Source organism: Schistocerca piceifrons, chromosome 3 (genome assembly GCF_021461385.2).
Source record: "Schistocerca piceifrons isolate TAMUIC-IGC-003096 chromosome 3, iqSchPice1.1, whole genome shotgun sequence".
Lineage (NCBI taxonomy): Eukaryota > Metazoa > Arthropoda > Insecta > Orthoptera > Acrididae > Schistocerca > Schistocerca piceifrons.
In genome coordinates this window covers 106,838,743-106,857,818 of record NC_060140.1, presented here as the reverse complement: position 1 = coordinate 106,857,818, position 19,076 = coordinate 106,838,743, and the positions used below count along the sequence as shown (strand labels likewise).

The window sequence follows — 19,076 nt, the reverse complement described above, 5'->3', positions numbered from 1 at the left end:
GCTTTGGAGGAAAGAAATACTATGCATGCATGCATGCATGTGTGCGCGCCCCCACACACATGGACACAGTGTAAGTTGACTAGTCAAATGAACAGCAATTGTTTTCAGTTGTTAGTTCAAGCTGTCACCTTAGTTGCTGTGCTGACATCATTTATATGCTATGAATGAAATCGATCTCAGAGCATGTTGAATGGACCGTGTAAACAGCTTGAAAATTTCCATTTGAGTCGAATTGGTAGTGTAGTTTTGAAAACTCTATGTAGCTCACCAAAAACCACCCCAGGCTAATTGACACTTCTTTGCATACCTGCTGCCATTCAACTTTCAACCTGACATAGACATCAGAGTATGCTAAAGGTCACTATGTCCACACAGTCAAGATTCTGTATCTACATTGGTTGGCTGCTCTAACTCCCCACCAGTTTGCACCTTTCAGTTTGATGTTGTGTGTGTGTGTGTGTGTGTGTGAGAGAGAGAGAGAGAGAGAGAGAGAGAGAGAGAGAGAGAGAGAGAGAGAGAGAGAGAGAGAGAGGGGGGGGGGGTGATTTCCTTCTTTATCCCACAGTCAAGTGTTCTGAAGACTTCCTCTAAGGCTGTTGGGAATTGTTTAGTGATTTCTATGTTATTTCCTTCTCTTACTCCTTTTTCAGTTCTGAATAGCTCACTACCTTGATTAAGAATAAAGAAAGCTGTTGCATTGGGATGTATATTCTGTGATTTAAAAAAGTAGAATCATCCCTTGTTTCTCATGGGCTCATAGCACAAATTGTGTTGAAATTGAGTCCCAAAATGTTTCAAACTGATAGTTTCATTTTATGATTCGATTCGTAACTTGGAAATGGTTAAGGGTGCCGTGTATCCTTGGTGGTGTTATAATATAATGCCCCCCCACACCTCGCCCCTTCCTCTAATGGGATAGTTGATACTGTTAAAGAAAATCTTGCACATTAAGAAGAGGAAGGTGACTGGTCTTTAGTGTTTTCTTTGTCTTGTGACAGCATTGTTCAAATTTTGAGAAATTGTATACCTCTCAGAAATTCTGTGAAAAATTTTATGAGCTCTTATTGTTTTATTTGGTTTTCAACTTTAACTATTTCTATTGAAATACTGCCATTTACAGCAGTCTTGATTTTTTTAAACCATGAATTGCATTGTACTCCCCAACTGGCCTTGTTTTCATTATTAAATATCTATGTTTAGGGTTCTTCATTTGAATTACACAAACATTAGAAAGGTCCTGAAATGACTTACAGCTTTTACCTGTTTCATTAATAACTATATCATCTGACATTTTAACTTATAAGATGTGTAGTCTACCCAATAAAAGTTACATTTTTTCTAATATTCTTGCAGTTTCTCATACCAAATTTTCATTGGCTCCTCTTATATACTCTTTGGGCATTTTTGTTTAATTCACCATACTCTCTTATATTCCTGTTAATGTTTGCTTGAAACTCTAGCCTTTTCTTTAACAGTTGCCTTGCTCCAGTAGAGATTTTCTTCCCTTTTGCTTTCGTCATAGTTGGCAATGGTATGATGATACTTTTCAATTTCCTTTTGAAGTTGGATGTCAGTGGAGAATGCCGATTTGAAGTTTTGCCACACGAGAGCAAAAAAGATTTTTAGGAGCTGAACTGGGTAACCCCTATGGTCAACCTGTACTGTAATGTTGCCATTGAAGCAGTAAAACTTTACCTCTAATAGCCACAAACTGTAAGCGTGGACCAACTACAACAAAAATTCTCAGGAGTATTGTCAGCTACTGTTCCAATAAAACTATAATCCTATTCTTCAACAGAAGAAAAATATGTCTTTAAATCCCACCTAACTCCCCCACCACCTCTTCTACAGCGTAGAAGCAGGTAAAAACATATATAAATCCTATTTGGTTCCAGAGACCTTTCCAAGTCTCACAAACCTGTGATGGGTTTCAGGCAGGATCCCCCATTTCTTTTGATGCTGAGGTGCTATTCCATTGCAGTTGGAGAGCCTCTGCAATGCTGTTCAAGTTTAGGGTTAATACCAAGTGGGCTGAGGCGTGAATGGGAATTTGGATTGAGGAGGGAGGTGTGCTAGGGTAGTCCATGTGTGCGAAGCCACTGTGCCAGCATAGAATAGTGGTTAGCTCATCTACCTAATGAGCAGGAATCCGGCTTCAAGTTACAGCCTTGGTGCAAATTTTCATTCATCACTGCAGTCTGTATGTATACACACATAAATCCCTCGTCATTTTCTGTGTAATGTCTAACTGTGCAAAGAATGAAATTGGTGACTTTCTCTCGACTTCAACATTTATTAACAATATTATGAAAAGGATAATTGCTACCCACCATATAGCTGACATGCTGAGTCGAAGGCACGAAAAAAGATTGTCACAAAATAAGCTTTTCACCAACAAGGCCTTTGTCAAAAATAGATGACACACAGACAAACGTAGCTCACACTCACATGACCACAGGAGACTGTGGTCACACATGTGTGAGTTGGCAGAAAGCTTGCTTTGTGACAGTCTTTCTGTTGTGCAAGTTTGCGACTCAGCATGTCCACTATATGGTGAGTAGCAACTATTTCTTTCATAGTGGGAAGAGGAATTCCGCCTTATGCAAGACACCTTTTTTCTGTTTGATTCACCCAGACATGTTTCAGCACATTTTGTGCTATTTTCAGAGTTTTTTTTTTATTTTCTAACTGTAAAATTGTTGTTACATATTAATATTTAGTGAAACTTTTGGTTCATAATATTTACAACTGTGAATAAATAATTGTTGTAAAAATTATACATCATTTGTTCATAGTTCACAGTGGAGATATTTATTAACGACCTTATGCACAATGTGTTGTTTATAACATTATGTCAGAGTTCTGTTCATAGCTAATTGGCAAAAAGAGTGGATTTGTGCATTAGTTTACATACCTTATATGATATTATTGGACATTTATTTTGGTAGCTAATCTGCTACACGGTCTACAACTTCTCCTCTGCAAACAGCAAAACATAATTTTTATTTTTCTGTTTATTTTGCATTTACAAATGGAGATGAGTATATATCACGTTTTTCGTGTGTAACTTACAGTTCTGATCGTGTGGTGCTTTCTCATATGTTGGTGAAGTGAATAGGCTGATTTTGTGACCTGTGGTTGCTTGACACTGCACATTCTCCATTTTTCAAAACATAGGCAGAGTTTTCGCTGCCAGTACGTGTTGTTGTGGCTGGGTAGTATTCCTTTGTTTCGTAGCGTGTTCCGCTGGGTGAGGCGCGTGAGTTTGAAGTGTATTTGGCATCAGTGGGGTTTTTGTGTGTGTGTGTGTGTGTGTGTGTGTGTGTGTGTGTGTGTTTGTTTTTGGGTCTAGGGCTGAGAGAAAGAGAGAGATTTTTTTAGTGGCACAAGGTGGAATTCCTCTTCCCATTTTGTAGCAAGTACAGACATAACAAGAAGAACTGCAATACCACAAGATGATTATTCCTTTCATAATATTGTTACATTCCATCCTGGATCGAAGATTTATTAAATCTGACGTAGTTGCTCCATGTCTCAACCCAATTACATCACACAAAACAACTATCTTCTTGCCAACAGCAAAAATTCATGAACATTTTCACTCTTTTTAGTTTGGTAGTTCTTGGAATGTCCCAGGACAACACATGAATGCTTCTCGTTGGAGTGACAGCTGTCAGTGCAGGATCAGCAAGTAGCCAGGTGTTCGACGTGGCTCGTGCAGCTAAGGCATTACGCATGTTCCCAGTACTTGGTCATGACATGAAAAAAAATCAGCTTTTTTGTTGTTACTATAAGAATACGCATGGTTTCACTTCTTTGTAACACATTAAATGATGAACCCCCTCCTATGCATCGGCCGCTATGGAAAAATAAATGATGCCAACAAGATTCTGACATCACAGCTTGTAACCTATTTTAAATGATAAACCTATTGCTTAATTTAATGTGGGGTACCTTCCTATTCTTACGTAAATTCTCATAATATACATATTCAACATCCTGCCTAATGTTTCTGTATCTTTGTGTCGTCGTTTCCTTTTTTTACTCTGCATCTTATGAGTTTGTAATGACTTGAAATTCTAAAGAAGCTCTGCACATTTGCATCTTGTACAGTTTCTTTTTCGGGTCCACTCTTAATGTATAACACTTATGCCTCTATATTTAGTTAAAACTTCAATGTGGGTTGTTTTTTTTTTTTTTGACAGTATTCCAGTATATCTGAAGCATGAGTGAGCTTTGCCACTACTAAAGGAAGATAATGTGGAGAATATTGAAACGTATAAGTCAGAATGCCTACTCTCATCATAATCAAAAATAATGGAATGAGTCATTAAAGATGCACAAATGAGTTATCTCTATTAATAAAATCTTCTTAACGAAGCTTGGTTTTGTTTCAGAGTTAGCAGAAGTACGGTATTAGCCATTACAGAGTTTGCAAAAGTGGTACTTGAAGCAATCGATAGGAATGGCTGTCTTAGAGGTGTATTTGTAGACCTGTCCAAGGCTTTTGACACTGTTGACCATAAAATACTACTAAACAAACTAGAAGTATACATATAGTTTTTAGGGATGAACATGGGATGAACACCTGAAGATTTTGACTATGAGAATGTCTTTTCTTCAATACTTGAGAGCATTAAGACACAATGTACTGAAAATGTTTAAAGAGATTGTCATCAGCATGTTATGCCATTAGGATCCTGTCATCAATGTGGAACAGCCAGTGTCTTGTGGTATGTGTTAATCCTATGTACACTCAATTCTTTTTTGAAGATCAGACCCACGAAACATGGGCAAAATTTTCGAACTACAGTAAAGGACCATAAGACTAATAACTAATAATAGTGTTTGCTGGTGCTGGTGCTGCTGCTGTTGTATCTTTGGTCTGAAGACTGTTACTCAATCTACATGTCTAATCTTCAGCATTCTTCTGTAGTGCCAAATCTGAAAAACTTCTATTCTTTTTTTTTCAACTGTGTAACGTCTATATTTCATTTCTGAATTTCAAACATTTAAATTTTTATTAAGTGTTCACAAGTTAATCTTTTTCTGAAACACTTTTCTTGCTACTGCCTGCTTTCAGTTTATATCCTCTCTGTTCCACAATCATCAGCTACTTTGCTGCCCAAACTTTTAGTGTTTAATTTCATAATATGATTTCCTCAGCATCACCTGTTGTAATTCAACTACATTTTCCATTCCCTTGATTTACTTTTGTTGATGTTCACATTACAACATCTTTTCAAGACATTGTCTTTTCTGACTAAATTCCCAATTTCCCAACTGTCTCTGAGAGAAATGCAGTGTCATTGCCAAATCTCAGTCTCTCTTTTTCTTCTCCATGAACTTTAATTCCCTTTCATATTTCTCCTTGGTTTTCATCACAGCTCTCTTGATGTACAGATGATTAACCTCGAGGACAGGCTACAACATTGTCTCGCTACTACTTTCCTTTCATGTCGTTTGACTTATAACTGCAGTCTGCTTTCTGTACAGTGTACAAATAACTTTATCTCCCCGTATTTTATCCCTGCTGCCTCTAATATTTCAAAGGATGTAGTCCAGCCAACATTGTAAACAGCTTTCTCTTAATCCAAAAATGCTATCGATGCAGGTTTCACTCTCCTTTAACCCATATTCTAACATAAATTATACTGCTATAGGGTCAGTATTACCTCGCATACCCCTACATTTCTCTGGGACCCAAACTGATTTTCACCAACGTCAACCTTACTAGTTTTTTTTGTTCTTTTGAAAATAATAATAATAATAATAATAAAGAAAAGCAATATACTGTGTACATTGTACGGGGTTAATTCATTTAGTAATCCACATTTTGGCTTATAATGCAGTCACCACACTGAAACTATCATTGTCAAAGAAGTTACAATATTTGTCAACAGTCTTTGAAAAGATGTCACTCATCTAGACTGAGGCACAAAAACAAAGTAAATGTCATCTTTGACAGTGCATTGGTAATGCAAAAGAAAAAGGGTAAAAACTTGAGCAGTAAATAAACATAAAGGAAGCAAACCAAGAAAACCATTGACACTAAATCCAAAAAACAGTGCCTGTATAACATTTTAAATTAAATTAACAATCCTAATAAAATATGATTATTACTTCACAAGACTACCAAAGAATAGATTGACGACATATCCCATATGGAAAGCAGTACAGCTACAGAGTAAAAAATATAATTGACAGTTGTAACAACAGAATATATCGATTACATAGACAATCACAAAAAAACAGACTAAGGAAAATGAAGAATAGAAAGGAATAGACAGTGGGGGAGCAGTGGAAAATAGAGAGGATTAAGTGAAGTTCAGACAAGGGGCAATATTGAGCTGTGTTTGGTTATTTAATATTAAATTAGGATTGTGGGCCAGACATTAGCTGATTTCCAGGGCTTCCAATAGATTGAGATTGTGGCACTTGTTTGCTAGTGGAGAACATGGAACTGTTGCTGGCATATTTGGCCCTCACCAAGTACATGCTCAGCAAATGTGGAGTCAGAATTCTGCAACCTCCAGCTGCATGTGGAGTCAGAATTCTGCAACCTCCAGCTGCATTCGTCGTCAGAATTCTGCAACCTCCAGCTGCATTCGTCGTCAGCCAACCTAGTTGTTATATCTCTTGTCTGATGGACTAGTGTAAAACTTATTACTATCAGAACAAGTAATTTTGTGTACCCCTTGTTGGCTAGTAATTGGGTCGTACCTTTGCTGTTGAAAATGCACTAGGGATTGGTGTTCTTTACACTGTAGGAAATCCTGTAGTTGCAGAATTTGTGTTTTTGCTACACTTGTTCATATCTGCCTGCAGACACCTCCTGCAGACCCTGGGAGGAGTAACAGAGGGAGCATCGAGGAGGGGTGTAATTTTCAGTTTTTATTTCCTTTGCAAGATGTGGTCAATCAGAAAAGGATTTTACCCATTGATTGAGACAAGAAATATTATTAAATCTAACCCTGCTCGGAAATGTCTTGGGGCATGGGAAACAGATGTAGGACAGTGCACAATTGAGTGCAAAGCTTCATGTGTATGTGTTACAGGGTGTTGTGAGCAAGAAGCTATTAATATGTAAATTTTCCATAAGGTGAGATTCAACAGCTGTAAAGTATTTTACTAAATGCATTGTAATCATCAGCTGTTTATCTGTCCCATTACTCATCTACCAGTTTTGGTTATTAACACTCATCCAGGATGTCTCTCAACATCAACATTAACAAAAATTTATGAAAGTACAAAGCATACAAAAATAGCAGAACTCAACAAATATATGGGTGCAATATATACAAATGGAATCTTACACCCACAAAAATTAATGAAAGTACAATGCATACAAATATAGCAAAACTCAACAAATATATGGCTGCAAAGTATACAAATGGAATGTGTATACTTTGCACAAATGGAATTTTGCACCCATGTATTTGTTGAGTTTTGCTATTTTTTAATGTTGATGTTATAGACATCCTGGGTGATGGTTAATAACCAAAACCAACAGATGACTAAAGGAACAACAAACAGCTGATGATTGAAACAAATTTTATAGAAAAGGTATCAATGTGTTTGTATATTGATGTCAGTGGTCAGATCTAGGAAGCTTAAGGATTTGTTGCCAATCTCCATTGTAAACTGAATATGTTGATTGTTATGTTATGAAAAAAGATGTTTATCTGCCTTGTAGTGCCTGTCTGCATTCACAGCACATCATCTACATTTCTGAATCAGTATTTATCATTTGCACTCAAAGGTTCTTTGTTCAAAAAATGTTGTCAAAATGGCCAATGAATATTTCAACCAAAAATGGACTAAGCATGACTGTGTGGTCAGTCTCAAGTCCTTCAAATCCACAGGGTTAACATTAGACATGTATGTTAACTCTGTCAGAATGTCTACACATTCCCCTATTGGTATATTGGAAAAAAACTGCAGACATCAAAGGATACAAATTTGACACTGTGCGAGGCAGATCTTTAATCTTATTTTCAAGCTCCTGAATATGAAATACCATGCTTTGATTTGAATTTTGTCTTGATTTTAATCAAGTTGTTCAATTTACTAGCCAGTTAGTAAGATGGAGTGTGACTGATGATACAACTGAACAGATGGGTACACCTTGTGGATGTAGTTTGGGAAGTCCATACAGTCTGGTAGGCACTAGGTTCATGCTAGTTAATTATTGGCTTTGCTTCAAAATCAGAAAATATATCTTGCATGAATTGCTTACAAATTTAATATCACCTTTGAATAACTCAGTAGAATCTTTAGGAAGGACTTGGAAGCATGTGGGACTCAGGAAATCATTTACTTTTCCAAATAACCGTGTGTGTTCAAAAATACAATTCTGTTTACTGTATCTGATTTTGTGCCAATGGTATCTTGCTGAAGTAATTTCTTTTTAAAGGTCTTGAGGGTGTGAAAATCATTAGCGTATGAGGTGTTGCACTTAAATGTTTTTTTACCCCAAGAACACTAGATTTATTTCACTTAATGACAAAAATCCTCTTGAGGAGGCCCCCACTTGGAGACCCAAATGGGGAACTATTTTACCTCTGGAATATTTTATCCTAGAGGATGCCATCATCATTAAGGTGTACAATATTGCTGCACAGTCTCAGAAGAAATGACAACTGTAGTTTCCCCTTGCTTTCAGCTGTTCGCAGTATCAACATAGCGTGGTCATATTGTCTATCTTACAAGGCCAGGTGTCCGCCTGCTTGGCTGAGTGGTAACATGTTTGCCCACCATGCAACGGGCCCGGGTTCAGTTCATGGCTGGGTTGGAGATTTTCTCCGCTCGTGGACTGGGTGTTGTGTTGTCCTGATCATTATCTCATCATCACCGACACACAAGTCACCCAATGTGGCGTCACCTCAAATAAGACTCGCAACCTGGTGGCCGGACTTCTCTGGATGGAGTCTCCTGGCCATCAATGCCACACAGTCATTTCGTTTTTAGTGTCTAATTTTACAAGACCAGATGTCCACCGGCTTAGCTTTGTGGTAACATGTTTGCCCACCATGCAGCGGGCCCGGGTTCAGTTCCTGGCTGAGTTGGAGAGTTTCTCTGGTCATGCACTGGGTCCGCAGTTGTGTGGTCCTGAACATTGTCTCATGATCACCAACATAAAGTCACCTACTGTTGCGTCACCTGAAATAAGACTTGCAACCCAGTGGCTGAAATTCTCTGGATGGAGCTTCCTGGCCATCAATGCCACACAGTCATTTCAATTTTACAAGGCCAGATCAGTCACTCACCCAGGCTGTTGCTTCTGCAACTATCATTAAGGCTGCTGCCCCCTTCCAGAACCATATATTAGTCCAGCCTCTCCACAGGTATGTCTTGATTTCATTGTGCCTACGGTATGACTATCTGTATTGTAGAGGCACACAAGGCATCCCACTTTGCAAGGCCCATCATGTGAGGGAAGACTAAAGGTGGTGGTGTAACTGACAGTAGTAGTCTGGCTAATTGTTAGGAAATATGTGAAAAGTTTGGTATCCATACTGCACCAAATGAGGTTATCTGCTAATTTGTGAAGCACATCACGAAAAACATTAGTAAATAGGTCACAAATTGTTCTACACATGATCATCAAACAAGAGCCAGTTTGGAGTTACCAAGGGAAAACAAACATCATCTCAAACAGCATTTTCTGTTAGGGACTAAAATTGTATAATATTTATCAAGGAGTTGAAAGAAATAATTAAAATACATATATTTAAAGGGACCATCAAAGCATATCTCTTGAAATATTCTGACACATTATAACATATCTTTAGAGTTTAATGCTTTTTATATGACTATCATACATCCAAGGGCTGTAGTGTATGTCTCTCCCAACAGCTATTCACTTGTAAATCGGCAGGAGGCCACTCCCCTGCACTTCAGTGATAGTTTGCTGTCCTGTTATTATTACCCATCTTTCCCACATAGAGCTATTGGCTAGACTGCTTGGAGTAATTCTCTGGTGCTAGACTAATAGCAAAAATATCCTGTCTACACCTAGCAGTTATTGACGATACTAACTTCTCACTTCTTCTTGAGCTCAATATTTTATTCATCATTATGGATGCCACTTAGTTTTTCAGACAGACAGGAGGGAAGACATGAAGATGTGACAGGGACATGACAACATGGTCATGGTTCTAAATTTATCTGCAAGAGTGAGTGAGTAAGTGTGTGTGTACATGTGTGTGTGTGTGTATCGGCAAACACCATACCTGCCTTATGGCCTGGGGAATGTGTTTGTGGCATTTCCTATAATGTCATTCTCGAAGGCAAAGTGAATCAACACAAGTATGCATCTACCCCTGGAGTCTACGTCCACCCCTAAAAGCAGTTTGGTTTTTCTCGCCACGGTGGCATCTACCAGCAGGACAATGCAACATGTCACACAGCTCACAGTGTACATGCGTGGTTCAAAGATCACTAGGATGAATTAACCATACTCCCCTAACCACCGAACTCCTTAGAGGTAAACCCAAACAAGAATATGTAGGAACAGTTTTATTGGGCTGTTTGTGCTGTGGATCCTCATCCGAGAAACCTAAAGCCTAGTTTACACAACGACACTAGGTTGCAGGCAACTGTGCTACCTGCCACTGTGCATGTGCGCTGCGCATTTGCGCAGTTAGTTGGTGAAATTAAACAGTTTCAGCGTGTTCCAACTTTGGCGACACTAGTTGCATGGGTTTTGAGTTTGTGTCTTTGTAGAATGTAGACAAACTGAAACATGAAGTGGGGAAAGGAGAATAATGTTTGCTTTTTGGATAGATATGCTTTGCATAGGTGTTTGTGGATTTTCAGTAATGCCGATTACAAAAATAAGCATCACATTGTTGCTCCTTAGACCGTCATGTGGGATCAGAACATAGATAGTTTGACAATATCTGAGCTGCAGGGCAAAATTTATTTAATTAAGAGCACATGTACAACTGAATTAAGAAAAATACAAGCAAATGTAATTCTAGCTGTAGAAATGCTCTTATCTACAAGACTAAAATCCCATCGTTCTGAGTAAGCTCACTCCATTTTTTAAGGAATATTGTTGACAGGAGGGAAGGCTACGCAAAGCAAGAAGCTACTGTCTTTATTCAATATTCATCTATTTAAAACGTCACAGCAGTGCTCCCCATTGACATATGTTTGAGTTTTGAAATACTGCCACTGTACAGATCTATCTTCAAAAGAGAAGTTTGCAACCCATTCTCTTCTTAATGTGGACTGCTTCTAATAATTGCTGCTGTCAATGTTAATAATTGTTACTGTTAATGTTAATAATTATTGGTGTTAATGAAAAAGTGTCATCACCAACTGAAACCGCATCTTATAGCATGCAGAGTGTTCTCGATTGTAATGCATGCAATGTGATGTGTAATTTCAGTTCTGGCGACAGTGCTTTATGCATTACAATATCTTTATTCCTTATTGCATAATTAACTCTATTGAGAAGAAATGTAAACAGTTCTGGTGGCATTCTAAGATAATTAAAAGAACTTCTTGGGTCTTCCATTACAAATCATTTGAGCAAGGATGCTGAGCTATCAATCTGATGTCTTTTCTTCATCCAGTCATGAATGGTAATATGTTTCTTATTTTTTTCTTATGCACCGATTCCACGCAGCAAGCTTTAACTCCATCACAACTCGTGCGAAGTGCAGCTGTCGAAACTTTCATTTCAGGCACGACGCGGGAACCCACAAAATGACGAAACTGAAGTATATACTGGTTTCGCTGTGTCTACAGTCAAATACGAAACCATTTGCATGCAACTCATTCCACGCAACGAGTGGCACAACTCAATGTTGTCTTGTAAACTAGGCTTAATACAACTGACCATGGCACTGGTGTCATCATGGTTCCCCACCCCCGTTGGTAACTTCCAGAACCTAATTGACATTCTTCCTGCACATCTTGCAGTAGTCTGCACTGCAAAAGGTGGTTATATATATAACAGAGGGAAACATTCCACGTGGGAAAAATATATCTAAAAAGAAAGATGATGAAACTTACCAAACAAAAGCGCTGGCAGGTCGATAGACACACAAACAAACACAAACATAAACACAAAATTCTAGCTTTCGCAACCAATGGTTGCCTCGTCAGGAAAGAGGGAAGGAGAAGGAAAGACAAAAGGATATGTGTTTTAAGGGAGAGGGTAAGGAGTCATTCCAATCCCGGGAGCGGAAAGACTTACCTTAGGGGGAAAAAAGGACAGGTATACACTCGCACACACACACATATCCATCCACACATACACAGACACAAGCAGACATTTGTAAAGGCCAAGGCCTTTACAAATGTCTGCTTGTGTCTGTGTATGTGTGGATGGATATGTGTGTGTGTGCGAGTGTATACCTGTCCTTTTTTCCCCCTAAGGTAAGTCTTTCCGCTCCCGGGATTGGAATGACTCCTTACCCTCTCCCTTAAAACACATATCCTTTTGTCTTTCCTTCTCCTTCCCTCTTTCCTGACGAGGCAACCATTGGTTGCGAAAGCTAGAATTTTGTGTTTATGTTTGTGTTTGTTTGTGTGTCTATCGACCTGCCAGCGCTTTTGTTTGGTAAGTTTCATCATCTTTCTTTTTATATATATATATATATATATATATATATAAAAAAAAATAGAGGGAATCTTTCCCCCTAAGGTAAGTCTTTCCGCTCCCGGGATTGGAATGACTCCTTACCCTCTCCCTTAAAACCCACATCCTTTCGTCTTTCCCTCTCCTTCCCTCTTTCCTGATGAGGCAACAGTTTGTTGCGAAAGCTTGAATTTTGTGTGTATGTTTGTGTTTGTTTGTGTGTCTGTCAACCTGCCAGCACTTTCATTTGGTAAGTCACATCATCTTTGCTTTTTTTTGGAGTCATTCCAATCCCGGGAGCGGAAAGACTTACCTTAGGGGGAAAAAAGAACGGGTATACACTCACACACACACACATATATCCATCCACACACATACAGACACAAGCAGACATATTTAAAGACAAAGAGTTTGGGCAGAGATGTCAGTCGAGGCGGAAGTGCAGAGGCAAAGATGATGTTGAATGACAGGTGAGGTGTGAGTGGCGGCAACTTGAAATTAGCGGAGATTGAGGCCTGGTGGGTAATGGGAAGAGAGGATATATTGAAGAGCAAGTTCCCATCTCCGGAGTTCGGATAGGTTGGTGTTGGTGGGAAGTATCCAGATAACCCGGACGGTGTAACACTGTGCCAAGATGTGCTGGCCGTGCACCAAGGCATGTTTAGCCACAGGGTGATCCTCATTACCAACAAACACTGTCTGCCTGTGTCCATTCATGCGAATGCACAGTTTGTTGCTTTTCATTCCCACATAGAATGCATCACAGTGTAGGCAGGTCAGTTGGTAAATCACGTGGGTGCTTTCACATGTGGCTCTGCCTTTGATCGTGTACACCTTCCGGGTTACAGGACTGGAGTAGGTGGTGGTAGGAGGGTGCATGGGACATGTTTTACACCGGGGGCGGTTACAAGGATAGGAGCCAGAGGGTAGGGAAGGTGGTTTGGGGATTTCATAGGGATGAACTAAGAGGTTACGAAGGTTAGGTGGATGGCAGAAAGACACTCTTGGTGGAGTGGGGAGGATTTCATGAAGGATGGATCTCATTTCAGGGCAGGATTTGAGGAAGTCATATCCCTGCTGGAGAGCCACATTCAGAGTCTGGTCCAGTCCCGGAAAGTATCCTGTCACAAGTGGGGTGCTTTTGTGGTTCTTCTGTGGGGGATTCTGGGTTTGAGGGGATAAAAAGTGGCTCTGGTTATTTGCTTCTGTACCAGGTCGGAAGGGTAGTTGCGGGATGCAAAAGCTGTTGTCAGGTTGTTGGTGTAATGGTTCAGGGATTCCGGACTGGAGCAGATTCGTTTGCCACGAAGACCTTGGCTGTAGGGAAGGGACCGTTTGATGTGGAATGGATGGCAGCTGTCATAATGGAGGTACTGTTGCTTGTTGGTGGGTTTGATGTGGACGGACGTGTGAAGCTGGCCATTGGACAGGTGGAGGTCAACATCAAGGAAAGTGGCATGGGATTTGGAGTAGGACCAGGTGAATCTGATGGAAGCAAAGGAGTTGAGGTTGGAGAGGAAATTCTGGAGTTCTTCTTCACTGTGAGTCCAGATCATGAAGATGTCATCAATAAATGTGTACCAAACTTTGGGTTGGCAGGCCTGGGTAACCAAGAAGGCTTCCTCTAAGCGACCCATGAATAGGTTGGCGTATGAGGGGGCCATCCTGGTACCCATGGCTGTTCCCTTTAATTGTTGGTATATCTGGCCTTCAAAAGTGAAGAAGTTGTGGGTCAGGATGAAGCTGGCTAAGGTGATGAGGAAAGAGATTTTAGGTAGGGTGGCAGGTGATCGGCGTGAAAGGAAATGCTCCATCGCAGCAAGGCCCTGGACGTGCGGGATATTTGTGTATAAGGAAGTGGCATCAGTGGTTACAAGGATGGTTTCCGGGGGTAACACATTGGGTAAGGATTCCAGGCGTTCGAGAAAGTGGTTGGTGTCTTTGATGAAGGATGGGAGACTGCATGTAATGGGTTGAAGGTGTTGATCTACGTAGGCAGAGATACGTTCTGTGGGGGCTTGGTAACCAGCTACAATGGGGCGGCCGGGTAGCTTAATTAGTAAGGGTAATACAGAAAGGATTTGTCTGCAGAAACAGTTGGAGGTGATTGTTGTCATATGGTCTTGGAAGGGAAGTGATTGTATACAAAGATGTATTCAAGAAATTTGCTGATTTCTGAACAGGAAAGTTAATTTTCTGATGCAGTTCAACAAATGGCGAAAGAAGCCCTTGTGGAATTATTTTTAATTAAATTAATTTTGATTTGCCCTTGTAGAGCTAAATGAAACTTTACAATTTAAAATAAATTATAACTTTGTCTGCTTGGCAATTAATTGGAGGAGCTGTTTGTTTGTAATGAAATGTCTTATTTTTCTTCAGGAGCTCCCGGAAGATGAACCAGAGAAACCATCAAAGGAAGAATATGCATTAGCAAAGTGGCTACGCAAGAATGTGCCTACCAAGAAAACAAAGTTTTTAAACCACAATGTAGAATACTTTACAGGTATGTCCCTTGTGCAAGGAGTAGCCTACTGTGATTAACAGAATAATTACAACATTACAGCACTGTTTCAGTTTATTACTTTTGCAGCTGTGAAAGCAGTAGACGCAGTGATGGCTTCACATTGGGTACTGGCCAAAGAAGGAGAGGAAGCTTTCTTTTCTTCCAGGATTGATGTAGTTGAGTTTCTAGACAGGTAAGGATCCTTTGAGCTTAGTCAGGTCTGCTGTGTTCAGTAATTGTAATTCTCATTTGTGTTGTGGTAGCCATATGGAATTTGAGATATCAGATATCCCCTCTAATAACTTTTTGTTGCAAACTTGCTTAATGTTTTGTGTATATGGTAACTTCTTAGGTCATTTGGCCATACGTGTATCACATCCTTTTATGGCATCAGGATCTCATGCAGAAAATAAGTGTTCTTCACGGAAAGCACATTTGCCTCTCTACTTTGGCTATGCAGTCAAGGGCCAATTCCTTAAGGTAGTTTGTTCAGATTTATTCTGTAAATCTCAGAAAAGTTAGCATAATTATAACATTTATCAGTACCATAAATATAACTTTCCTGACACAAGACAATAGTGTTGACTCTGTACAGGTATCATTCTTTTATCTGTGTTAGTACTCTGATTTAACTAACCTAAATTTTAAAGAATCAGAACTGTTCTGCAGTATTCAGATATTGGTTCGGAAGTGAATCCTGTAAAGAAATGAACTGTAAAAAAATATAATAAGGATCCTTGTGCAGTTTTTAATGGGGGAGAAATGTGTAGTATCAAAATCAGTAGTTACAGGATTTAATTTGAATGATGAGGGATAAACGAACATTATGAAATCGGATAGCATTTGCAAGGTACGATGTTAAGAAATTAAATTTAAATTCATTGAGAATTTTAAGTTTACCTCTTCTGTTGTTTGTGACTGAGATATACACATATACCTCAACCATGCACCACTTGTAGGAGAGAGTGTAGACAGAAAAATCACTTCATATAGTGAGCCTTTATCAAGAAATGCTGCTATTTAAAATTTGTCATCATATATGGATGAGTGAGTGGTTAAATTGCAGGCTATGGTGCCAGATGTCTGAAGTTCGATCCTTGGACAGTACTAGGATTTTTATGTCACTTGTCACTTCTTGCACTTCTGGCAATGTTTGTCTATTCTGAGTTGCGCTGTGTCCACTTTAAACTGCTGGTCCTACTGTAACTGACTGTACGAGTCAGTTCAAAGGTCAGAGAAAGGCAATTGCAGACTGTCTCCAATAGGACCATGCCTAATAAGATACTGTGGTGTGCAAGCCAACCTATGGGCTAATGACAGCTTTACTTTTTTGGTGTCAGATCTGACAAAGGTTTTACCATACTTTAAGCTTGTGCACACATAGCACTCCTGCTCTCATGATTGTTCTTGGCTATTAAATATACTGGCTTTTCAACTGTAGTTGCAATTTACTCTAAAAATAATGAGTTTGTTGTGATGTTTTGTGAGATATTCAAGAACAGGAAGCACATCATCATTTTACTTGTCTTTTAAGTCAGTCCTCTCAGTGATTGTTGATGGTAGTCATTCCATTAGATGCCGGTATTTGTGATTTTGTATGCAACGTGTGAATCTGGTGATTTTTATGAAGTAATTTTAACTTCCATCTTTGATTGATGTATTAAGTTATTTACGATTTGTTGCTTTGCGCTGCAAACATCGAACAAAAACACTGTCCTTCAATATTTTCTGACACTGCTTTTGCTTGCATTCAGACTCCTGCCCATCCACACTTGCCACGCAAAAACTTCCTGCCGAAAACTCTTTCACACAGTATAATGGCATCCAAAGATATAACTAGCATACAAAGATAGTGAAATTCAAAGATTTGCCTGAGTTGCTTTAAAATACCAGTTTTTGTTTTAAGACTTTTGAATACCTGTTGCAGTAATTTTGATTTACGTATATTAATTTTATAAAATTAAATAATTATGTAGAAACTTTTAATTTACCTTATAAACATCCTTTATTGATGAAGTAAACAAAAGATCATTTACTGTCTTTTAGTGAATGATGATGTATTACAGTAGAACCCTGCTATTAGGTTCCTGGAATTAATATTTCCCCACAGTTTACAACATTTTTTATCACTCTTGTCAAATTTCCTATGTCCACAATGTTAATTTGCACCCAGTTTTGCATCAACATGTGTAACTTTCCCGCAGTTTACACTTTATGAAAAAATGGTTAAGGAAAAAAAAGACAGGTGTAAAATGACACTGGTATGGCACTGGCCCTCAAGTAGTGTACAAACATTACGTGGTTAAGTTTCTTGACACCAGGGTGCCGTACTCAGCAGGTTGAACGAGTAAACAGGTGAAAATGGGAACAATTTGTGCTGTATGTGCTGCCGCTGCCAAGCTCTACACAGTTCAGTGGCTGATGGATGTTACTAGGTTTTTTTTTTTTTTTTTTTTTTTTTTTCCGAATGAAGATACCATGAGCAATCACAACCATTTCCAAACAGTCTGTACTGCATGTGCGCGTTTTCATGATTGTTGTGACATCTTTGTCGAACCTTATTTACTGTGTTTTGTTGTTTGGGCACTTGTAGACTTTTTTGACACCTTCACTCACTTTGCATTGTTTAAATGTTTTTAGTTAAACATAGTGCCAATTATGTATTTTTTCATGCTAAGCGAATTGTGTTTAGAGAATTTATTCTCATTGTCAAGTGCGGTATTTATGTATATATTTTTTTGTGATGTTAAACAATCAATCAATGTCAGTGATAGTTTTCATGTGTGTGTTTTTCACATAACTTAGGAGGCACAATACCTGATAACCGCAAAAAGACAACTACCATGCAAGAGACGCAGACCAACACTTATGCAAACACCACACAAAATATTTATGTAAATATTTACACTTGACAACGAGAAAAAAATTCTCAAAATGCGTCGTGGTAAGCATAAAAAAACAGATAACTGGCACAGTGTTTTATTATTTAAATAAATTTCCAAAATTGTTGGCTATGATGTATGCAATTGACTCTTGTTCCTACTTCCCAGACAGTTATCAGTTCCATTGCATCATTGGTTTTCATTAGGTAATAAACCTATATTACATAATAAACGAGTTCCTGACAAGTATTTTGATGCCTATTATGTACATGTATCATACATAAAGTGTGAACACGGAAGAGAATATCCTATAAGTAACTTGTACAGCTTAAAAAGTTATTTCCCACGTTTTACATTTTCCCGCGTTTTACACAACTTTTTTGAAGTCACTTGAAAAGTGTAAAAGTGGGGTTTCACCGTATTATGCCTATACATTACAAATGTAGCCTATTTTGTGTGTCCAGTCTTCTCTACTGGAAGCTTAGATGTTGACATATTGAAATAGAATGTGGACAATGAATACTGCATCAGTAAAATTTCTTGAGATACACATGCACCCTTTGTGGTGAGAGCATTCTCAGGATGGAAAGACCAACGTTAGCCACTCTAGCCTGTCCCTCACTGGTGTAAGATTGGTGTTTGACACCTGCTTCAGTAACTACCACTGCACCATACAGTGTAATGTTTTGCAACAGAAAATGGGGATTTTAAATTGATTGACAAGATCAGCATGTAGATTACAAACAAGGTCAGGCTCTTACTGCAATACACCTCAAATATATCTAGAATGAGTAAAAATATATATTGAGGTTCAGTTTTTGCAAAGTCTTAGCAGAAAATGTAAAGAATTTTCCTGATCTTGCAAAATCCTCACAATTTGTATGCGCAAATGCCATCAAAATCTTCAAGAAACTGGAAGTGTGGAGAATTGTAACAGATGAGAGAAATGCAACTAAAATTTTTGCTGTTGTAACATACAGTCCACACCTCAGTATGAAGCACATTGATGGTGCAAATGGGATGAACCAGAGGAATGTTCTGTTATCACTACTTTCCCACACATTTCATGTTTTGCTCCATCAAGCGCTCCATGGCA

General features: G+C 38.8%; 1 protein-coding gene across 1 annotated transcript in view; it reads left to right on the top strand.

Moving 5' to 3' along the window:
• LOC124787810 (translocation protein SEC62) overlaps positions 1-19,076 on the top strand; it is a 99,437-nt gene that overhangs the window by 30,379 nt on the left and 49,982 nt on the right. The window contains exons 2-3 of the mRNA XM_047254737.1: positions 14,975-15,098; positions 15,186-15,291. Of these exons, the coding sequence (XP_047110693.1) occupies positions 14,975-15,098; positions 15,186-15,291 (230 nt within the window). The remainder of the gene's footprint in view (positions 1-14,974; positions 15,099-15,185; positions 15,292-19,076) is intronic.